At 41.4% G+C, this 10,253-nt stretch overlaps 1 protein-coding gene across 1 annotated transcript; it reads left to right on the forward strand.

Moving 5' to 3' along the window:
• The first annotated feature begins 3,365 nt into the window (after positions 1–3,365).
• amer2 (APC membrane recruitment protein 2) lies at positions 3,366–7,218 on the forward strand. The gene has a single exon (XM_028799514.2). It carries the CDS (start codon positions 3,564–3,566, stop codon positions 5,664–5,666), a length of 2,103 nt encoding a protein of 700 aa, XP_028655347.2. The 5' UTR covers positions 3,366–3,563; the 3' UTR covers positions 5,667–7,218.
• The last annotated feature ends 3,035 nt before the right edge of the window (positions 7,219–10,253 follow it).

A 10,253-nucleotide genomic window follows, 5' to 3' on the forward strand; every position in this document is an offset into this window, starting at 1 on the left:
ACACCACTGAGCCCCTGACTCTAAACACAAGTGCACAAACACAGTCAAGGGTACAAATAAAGTGTATTTTATTTCACAAAATATCTTCCATAGGTTCTTCTTTCAACAGAGAATCACAAACACAATCCAATACAGTAATTCCTTCACTGTTCTCCAGGTAAGCCTTGTCCTCTACGTCCTGACTCCAACTCCCCTGGATAAGGTTGAGCAGCTCCTTTTATGCCAGACTCTGGCATACTTACAGTGTCACATGATTGATTACACCCTGGAAACATGTCCAGGTTAGGTGGAACCTCCTAAAAATGTGTGAGTCCTTTCCCCACTGCTCCCTCTGGTGACATTCACATATAATAACAGGGCTGTCCATCAGGACTACAATTCCCAAAGTGTCCTGTGGGTGTACCAATGACAGCTGAACCTGAGTGATGCTGCCGTCTGAAATACTGGAGGACTTCATAGCCCCAAGAGATAGTTCTTCCCTGTCCTTCTGTTATATGTTCCCGGCCAGGAAAGGTATCCGCAACTGCCCTGGCTGGTATGCTTGTCCACCCATATCCTTCCCTTATGGCCTCCCGGTTGGGTAAGGACCCACCATCCTTCCCGGCCAGAATGCCAGTCTGCCACCTTGGCACCTACAAATGGTAGATGGGGACAGAATGAAGTACCACAAGTAATTAAGGAGGACAACCTTCCTGGACTCCTTCTGACCCTATTTCTATTTTTATTTATTGATCACTCCTACCACTTTATTTTATGTATCAGTATGCTGCTGCTGAAGAATGTGAATTTCCCATTGGGATTAATAAAGTATCTATCTATCTATCTATCTATCTATCTATCTATCTATCTATCTATCTATCTATCTATCTATCTATCTATCTATCTATCTATCTATCTATCTATCTATCTATCTATCTATCTATCTATCTATCTACAATAAAGAGGTGCAGGATCACCTGGGGCCACTAGAGGGAGCTCCAAGGGTACAGCTCCAAACCCTTATCAGTGTCCCAAGAAGAGATTCTTTCAGAAATGGTTCTTGGAAGATGAGTAAGGTCCAGCTGCAGACCTCGGCAACTCCATGATTGAGGAGTTCTGCTAGACACCCAATGGGATTGTTTACACAGTGAACACAGTTGTTGTAGATGACAAGGCCCTTCAAAACACACAAAGTAATTATTTGTTATTATTCATGAGTCAGATAACACTCCTACAACCCTAATCTTAACCACAGTGTAAGTGTTTCAAAATAACAGATCATAAGGTACTGTTAAAATGGGTGCGTTGAGAAAGAGAATTGACTTGCTGTGTCACGTGACATCGCTGATATGTAATGCAAACACCTGTAAACGTCACGCTCTCTGTGCAATTTGATTGGCTCCTCAAATGAGCAGAGTTCCACGAAGTGGAGATCTGGGGGTCCACGGGTAGACTCCATCCATCTATTATGCAACCTGCTATATCCTAACTTCAGTGTCACGGGGGTCTGCTGGAGCCAATCCCAGCCAACACAGGGTGCAAGGCAGGAAACAACCCCCGGGCAGGGCGCCAGCCCACCGCAGAACACACACACACATACACACACCAAGCACACACTAGGGACAATTTAGGATCACCAATGCACCTAACCTGCATGTCTTTGGACTATTGGAGTATTTGAGAAGAACTTATACTATATGGCATTGTGGGTTATTGGACCAGTCACTTCATAGAATAATAAGAAGCCCTTAATTGTATAAGGAAATCTTTTGGTATTTAACAATAAATCCCTTTGTTTCATTATACTTTTGTTTTTTTAGATTTTGAGGAAGGCTTGAGATCACCACCTACTGACAAGAGCCAATAATTATGTTCCATTATACTGTTGTGTTTCAGCCAGAGTTCCCCACAACTGTAGTTCAAATTGTGTTTTTATGTTAATTTTGCTAATATTTTATATTAACAGAATTGAATATTTAATCTGCTTATGGTCATATATAATCTGATATGTTCCATGTGTGTTGTCAGTGGTCCCCCAAGAGGCAGGGACCACCTGCTCATCACCATCAAGGGAGTCCACTTAGCCCTATAAAGGAGAGGGCAATATACAGTCCCTTGCGGTTCATTGAATGTGCTTGTAATGGTGGTGAGTTTTCCTGTGTATTTTGCTACTTGATTATTTTGTGAATATCTGGATTTTTGACCTCTGTGCTCTGTTTTTGACTATGTTTCCTTGATTTGTGGTTGTGACTTTCTTTGCTTTGGATTGCCTTTTGCCTTTTCACACTGTCCCAGCTGTGGCTTTTGTGGTCTTCAGAGCTTCACTGCTTAACAGACATTTTTCTGAAAATAAATCTTTTATTTATGAAGATTCTTTATTGCCCTTTATGAGTGACTGGCGTGGGTTTGTTGATGATTTCCTCCCCCACTTGGCATTTTGAGTCATTGTTTTAGGACTTTGAAGTTCATAATACATACTGCCAGTATGTAGTGGAAGTATAAATGGGAGAGATGAAAAATGAGAAAAGGCAATAGATCAAGAGCTTGTCTGCACAGCTACAGTATCTTCCTTTCCAGGTCTGGGAAATGTAGATGAATAAAAGTGCAAAGTTAAACTACCATACACTGTTTACTAGAGACAACTGGCTCAGTTAAGCCATCATGGAAAGTGACAACAGCATGCAGCCAGCTGATTGTGGCGAGCAGAAGGCGACACACAGATGAAACGAAAGACAGGAAGTGTGAACGATCTTTGGCAGGTGAGATGAATGACCCTGGCATGGTAGTTTAGTGTGTGGGAAACAGTTGAAGATAATGTGATGCCCAAATGATCTGAATGCTGAGATTTGGAACGTAGAAAAGGAGAGGGACGTAGAAGTCTGTGACTTGAACAGTCTCAGTTTTCAATGGGTGATGCTGAGCTTTATTTATATATTAAGAACACATAAAATCCTACATACAGAGAAAGTATTAACTGATAAAGAAACAGGATAATGAATGTGGGTATAAGAAGAATTACACAGACATGGTGGATGAAGCTCAGAAGATGTCCTCCCTAGGGTGGGCTCCTGCCTTATGGCCTTTACTCCTCGGACTGGCTTAGCCTGATCCAGATGGAGTAGGCAGAGATTCTGAATGGATGGATGCTAAATGACTTTAGGGAGGTTAGTGCAGACACCCATAAGGCAAGAATAAACTGGTTAGTTTGCATTGTTTTGTGCAGTCACTTTCACCACAGTCAAGGAAAAATTGAGTCCATTTTCTTAAATGTTTTAATGCATCTCTCTGCTGGAACTGCAGAATTTGTTTTTTCTCTTTAATCCTTCTTATTGGGTTATAACTGTTCGGGAAAATGAGGCTTAAGAGATTTCTTCAGTGGGTGCTTGCTCTTCGGCAGACAGATTAGGATGAAACTGCTTTATACACGTCCTCAGTAATGAAGTGGTTAACCTAGAAATCTATTAGGGAAAAAGGGACCCTTTTATATCTCCCTCTGCTGTTGTGGCTCAGGTTGATTTAGCATGGATGACAGTGGACTGGCTCGCGTCCATAGCTGACGAAAGCTGCTTATCCCTCTGGTTGTCATGGAGACTAGCAGGCGCAGCAGCGAGGCTGCCAGTGAGAAAGCCAGCATCAGGCTTCTGCGGGGGTCTGCAGAAGAAAAACAAGCAGGAGCAGCAACCGCAGCAGACATGGACTTGCATTGTGAGTGTAGTGAGCCTCCGCTCACGGAGCCTCCGCCTTCAGGAAAGATTAACAAGGCTGCTTTTAAATTGTTCCGAAAGAGGAAAGCAGGCAGCTCTGTCCCCAGTATCTTTGGAATGAAGAGCAAAGGGGAAACCAAAAGCTCCGGCAATACAGGGCTTGTGAGAAGCAAGACCCACGATGGATTAGCTGAGGCCGTCTTGGAGGGCAGCAGAAAAGAGGAATCTTCCAGCAACGATCACCTGAATATTACTTTGTGTGCAAAGGCTGTCAGTGGACCCGTGGAGGCAGCTGGAGGCCCGGTGAGTAAGTCGCTCAGCTTCTTTTCCATTCTAAAAAAGAATGGCAAAGCTGAAAGCAGCAGAGGGGAAAACGCAGAGCCTAAGGCGAGCTCCAAACAAAAGAAAGGACTAAAGGGACTCCTTAACAATATGCGCTGGCACAAAAAGGAGAAAAACTCCAAAGAGGAAAGGGGGGAAGCATCTGATCCTCCTCTTGATGCCCCCTGCCCAGTTTCCTTGACTTCTAGCCTGGAATTTATTAAGGAAGAAGTGCAGCAAGTGCCCGAGTCAGAGCCTGAGCTCAACACAAACGAGGATGTGGAAGACGCAGTATTGATAGTACCCGGTGAGGAGCCACAAGCCACCTCAACAGGGGACGCAACTGAGAAAACATCGGACTCCGAGGGTATTCTTCCAGATCTGTACAAGGATGCAGATGAGCAAGAGGGAGGGGATGTGGCTGAAAGTGAGGAAGAGAGTCAAGGGCAAGTGGAAGCCTCCAAAGTTGTCGGACTAGAAGTTGAGGATCTGCCAGAAGTCATTACCAGCCAACTTTCAGAGGTGAGTTTGATGCCTAACCCACAGTGCAGTGGTAGCAGTTCTCCAGAGATTGTCCCGTGCTCTCCTCTACCTACCACCACTATTACACCTCCTGAACCTTCAGGTATTGATCCCCCAGCTGAGCAATGCATTGATCGCATTTGCTCCATGTTCACCGATGTTACCTCTCTGAAGAGCTTTGACTCCTTGACTGGCTGTGGAGATATTATAGCAGATCATGAAGAGGAGGCAGGAAGTGGGAATGGCATTAGCAACAGTGGGGCCTCCCTAGAGAAGGCCTTACATCTAAAAAGTAAAGTGAAATTCCCTCCCAAGAAGACCCAGAGCAGTGGTGTTGTGACCTACCAAGGTGGAGGTGAAGAAATGGCTACTCCGGATGAAGTTGATGAAGCAGATCTACAAGGATTTTGGGATATCCTGCCACAAAGTAAGGAACGAGTGAATGAGATGAAGAAGGAGGGTACCCCAGAGGTCCAAAGAAAGATACGTGACAAAGAAAAAAGTGAAAAGAGTGTAGAAGGGGCAGCGAACAGTAGTGTTATGAAATCCTTGGGCCTCAGCAAAATACCAATCAGTGGTAACAGCCGCTTTAGTAAAACACACAAAGATGGGGAGCGAAACAAAGAGAGAGACATGCAGGAGAGCGTCCCGAATAGTGATGAAGGCTACTGGGACTCCACGACTCCTGGACCAGAAGATGAAAGTGGCAGCAGTAGATTTGTACCTAAGGATAGCCTGCCAAGAGACAGCTACAGTGGGGATGCTTTGTTTGATCTCTATGGTGATCCAGATGAAAGTCTTCCCGGAGTTGTTTCTGATGAGGACGTGACAAGCACGTCTATGTCAGGGCCTAAGCTAACGCCATCTTCTGAAAGTACATTCCGCTCCCTAAAGGGAAGCACAAGTCTACCCAGAGACTCAAAGATTCCTGTGAGCGTCAAGCAAATACCTTCTCATTCTGCAAGTCAGGGAGCTCTAGCCCCTAACGTCACTTCGACAGGGCATCACCAAGCAGCAAAAAGCGACCAACCAAGGACAAAGATCCCTGTGGCCAGGGTTTTAGTGAAGAGGACCAGCAATAAGCCTTCAGCAAGTTTAATAGCAAAGCACGCGGCCTACCATGACCACTTTAAAAAGTGACCAAAAATGGTGGACAAGATAGAGAGGGCGAAAAATAGCATCCAGTGCGAAAAAAGGTAAGATGGTAAAAAAAACAAACTTCCGTCCAGAAACCGGTTCAACTCCAAGGAATACATTTTCTCTTAACCATGAGACTGTTTCCGTGGCTCGGAGGTGATTAGAAAGCGGGGAGCTGCATAGCTCAGCATGGAGTACTACTTTCACATGCTTTTGCAAATGCTAAACGGGAACAACAAAAGAACATAAGCTGAAGTGCCAAGAATCTCCCGTCCAAAAAAGAACTGCAAAAAATTTTCAAGCACAAAATATCTGATTCTGTCTTAAAAAATCCAGCACTGTAAACTGACAATTATTTAGCTCTGTGGCCATAGGCATATGGGAACAGTGCTTCAGATCTTTCAGGTTCTCATTTTAAAATAACAGAATAAAACAAACAAAAAAAAAATCCTGCAAAACTGTGGAAAAAAAAAAAAAATAAAGTGCTGAGCTACATGAAGACAACGTCAAAGGTGAGGGGGAAATCTTCTCATTGTAGATGGAAAGGAAAGCTTGCGGATTTACAAACGGAAACTAAATTCAATTCAGGGGTAAGCCAGGAAAAAACCAGGAAGAGGCTCTCCGACAAACTCCCACATTTACTACGATTGTAACAAGCTTCAGGGAACATTAGACTCAGAACTCCTGGGATTTGCTACCATGACATGTTTTTTGATCTTTAATATGGAATTTGTACAATAACAGCAACAGCAAAAAAAGACAAGCAAGTCTTTTTTTTTTTGTTTTTCTACTGGATACACTTAGGTACACCTTTCAAATCAGGGGATTGCGCTTTCTCTTAACACTTGAGTGGCGCTCTGCAAAGGATCACCCACTGATCACAGGATTTCTTGACTGGATATACATAACAGAATGCATGCAGTCATTAAAAGCCAAGCTTTTGCATCATTTTTCTTTCATTATGTATCATACTTGCCTCAGGCCATCAAGATCACTTTATTTTTAATATTAACCCCTGTGCTTCTTGAGGATTGTATCTGTTGTGTATAGAATCACAGATCCTGTAGACAGAGGACTGGCTTCGAAGCCAAAGGAAGGACTTCTAAGGCGGGCCGCTTAGCTTCGCTCACCCTAGCATTGCTTTTCCTGTGTGTACTCACATGCAACGTGTCACTGAGATGCATGGCGTTCCGTTTTATGTGCTCATTTCGAAGCTGCAATGAAGGAGCCCAGTCACGTCACTTAATGCTATAGTAGAATTTTGCACTACTACCATATTGTTCCCTGTATTTGTGCCTAGTCTTCTTCATTCTGCTCATTTTATACACACACACACTCAATTGTAGGTGTATATATGTTTATGTGTGTGTATGTAATGTATATTGTTTTTATGTATATGTATACAGTATATATGCTTTTCATATATACATGGTTTTTATAAGGTGTGTTTGCACTTTGAAACTTCCAGAATATTTAATTTAAACAGAGTTAATAGAATAAATTCATAAATAACATATGAAAGCATCATTAATAAAGTTTTCATATGATTACGGTTTCATTTGTAGACTTCTGCATAATTCCTTTACTGTTAACATTTTCAATCGGTTACAGGATTGGCTATTACCTCATACCTGTTATAGCCGGGGCAGCTGGGACATCTGACAAGAGGCTGCCGGACACCATGATAGGCGGCTCAAAGTGTTTATCTGCCTCACTTTGTCTGCATTGATAATGTTAAGCGAACTTTGACTTTATAATGCTTCTTCATATATATGTGTGTGTATATGACTTTGTCAGAGTAAGGCTGTGTTAGTAAACATTTTTGATTGGGGCAAAAGTTTATTTTAAAGTGAAAAGTCAAAAGATACTAAGAGAACCCACTCTTACTTCTGAAATATAGTTTATATTTTACATATTTTTGTATATATGTAAATACGATATTATATATATGCTTGTATTCTTTGTCTGTACATGTATACTATGTACAGTATACAGACACAAAAGTACCTGTCCATTTATACCTACAGATTATATTTATAGTCTGAACTCTTAACAATACTCCTTCAAAAATGGCAGTTCCGTGGGTTGTCAGTCAGTCAGTCATTTTTTAGGCCACTTAGTTTCACGGGGTTTCCTGGAGCTACCACAGGGCAGGAATAAACCTTGGACAGGGCTCCAGTCTATCACACACACCACCAACACACTAAGGCCAATTTAGTACCACCAATTCACTGAACCTGCATGACTTTGGACAGTGAGAGGAAACCCACACAGACACGACACTGACCCCAGTCTCCTTACTGTGAGGCAGTGGCGCTACCACTGCGCCACCATGCCGCCCTTTACTGCATTGTGTGGCTCCTAATTGAACCAATGCTTGACAAAGAACCATCTCACTCTGGGAATGGCTTTTTGCATATGAAATTGGTTCTTTGGAATAATATGAGGACAAAACAGACATCTTTAATGTATAGTAGGCCACCTAGTAGAATATTAACAGATTATGGAAACCTGTTATTGTACACAGCAAAAGATCCTTTGAAATCAGGAACTCACTGCTAGTGCATAAAACTATCTATTCATGATTTATTTATGTAGTCTCTTATGGATCTAAATAAGAGGTTCTTCCTGGAACCTTCACATGAAGGGTTCTTTATAGAACTAAAATGGTTCCCCTGTGGCCTTGCTTTGGCACTTTTATTTTAAAGCTGCAGTATCTACAAATAAACACTCATTATGTTTATCTACAGTTTATTATGCTATGTGCATACCACATAGAAACATCCAGTATTTTGATGCTGTCTATACAGTTTATTGCAGTGTACATACGCGGTGGTGCAGGGACTAGCGCTGTTGCCTCACAGGTCCAGGAGACTGGTTTTCCAAATGCTGGCCTGGTCAGCTCACAACCTGTGTGTTGCTCCTATGTTGTCTCCATTGAAAGACATGCAGGTTAGGCTTAGTGTAGGTGAGCATGGATGTGCTACCTGCGATGAACTGCTGCAACAACCAAGACTGAATACTCAGCTTGCTACCAATAGTGTTATGATAGGCATGACATTGATACCAGGGTTGGGCAGACAGATGGTTATTCTGCATGTGTACAATGTATACACACACATACTCAATACATATATTTCATATGTGCACACATAATGTATTTATACACACACACACCTCAAGAATATGTCTATGTAGGTAGAGCATACATACTGTGTGTAACTATAGAATAAAAATAGATTACAGTAGTGCGGTACAGGCAGCAAATGCACCTTAAACTCACATGAATACAAACATACGGCTACTAGCTGTGCTACGCATCTAAGACGGGTTGAAATCTAAACAATCAACTTGGACCTCAGCGTTAATGTTTGCAGTGCACCACTCAATTACATGCCATTTAGTATGGGACTCATAAAAGCAGTGTTAATGTCAGTGATGCACCATCTGTTGGAATGGCAAAGGCAACATATTATATAATAATGTTTGTGATGCACAATCTTTTGGAAAGACAGAGACATAACAACTGGACAGATACACAGACACTTATCCTGGATGTACAGTTTATAATCGTTCTTTAAAACACAATAAAAAAAGTCTGTCTTTGCATACATTTTGAAATTTGGCTGCAGTCTAAATTTGTATTTATTATTAGAATACCAAAAGGAGAAAATTTTTAAAACTACTAAAAACTAGTTGCTGTTTTCTTATGTAAATGCTGTTAAATGATCCAGCTGATGAGAGGGTTTGGATAACGTCAGTTACTAATAAATAAGTGGTAGAAGCTGTAAGTAATTCACTTGAATTTCTATTCTCATATAGAATCATTTCCAAATGATATCGATTTTTCATTGATTTTCTTTCCCTTATATTGTATGAAGAAGTAACATCTGGATATTTACATTAGGTTAATGGAACATTAATGAGAGAGCAAAAAACTTGTTTTTTCTATTATTTCTTTTTGTGCTCTTTGTCTTTTGATTATTATTTTGGCAAGACGACAGGACATGTGGCTGCTGCTTTTTGCTGCATCCTGCTAGAATGTGTCATTGTGTTCAACGTGAAGAAAATCTTTCCGGAGCATTACGTAATAAGGCTGATTTACAGCAGCGCCATTGTAGTGCTGTGTTGTGTGGAGAAGCCATCAAATTAGAAAAGGCTACACGTTAAATGTTGGCCCTCACCTTTTAGGCACTCGGAGGTGTTTTTAGAATCATTTAAGATCTTTGAGTTTATTGGTGTCATTTCATTTTCACCTTTGAATCAATTCATATCATTGGTTCCTTGTAGTGCCTTTAACTTTTTCAGTTTTATTTTTATTTTAAGATACTGATATTTGGAACTTTTTTCTTATTTGAATGATTTTCTCATTTGATCAAATAATCTAAAATGTTTAAAAAATGATATCCAGGAAACACCAAAGGTTTATGAGTGAGGTCATGAGCACATGCTAAGTGCCTGATGTTGTACCATTACATAATAAAAAGGATTACTGATGATTTTAGAGCTCAGCAGAAGCTGTGTGTGTGTGTGTGTGTGTGTGTGTGTGTGCGTGCGTGTGTGTGCGTGTGTGTGTGTGTGTGTGTTGGT

Source organism: Erpetoichthys calabaricus, chromosome 4 (genome assembly GCF_900747795.2).
Source record: "Erpetoichthys calabaricus chromosome 4, fErpCal1.3, whole genome shotgun sequence".
Lineage (NCBI taxonomy): Eukaryota > Metazoa > Chordata > Cladistia > Polypteriformes > Polypteridae > Erpetoichthys > Erpetoichthys calabaricus.

Excerpts from the sequence above, each read along its gene's own strand:
- amer2 (XM_028799514.2), top strand. The coding sequence starts at position 3,564 with ATGGAGACTAGCAGGCGCAGCAGCGAGGCTGCCAGTGAGAAAGCCAGC.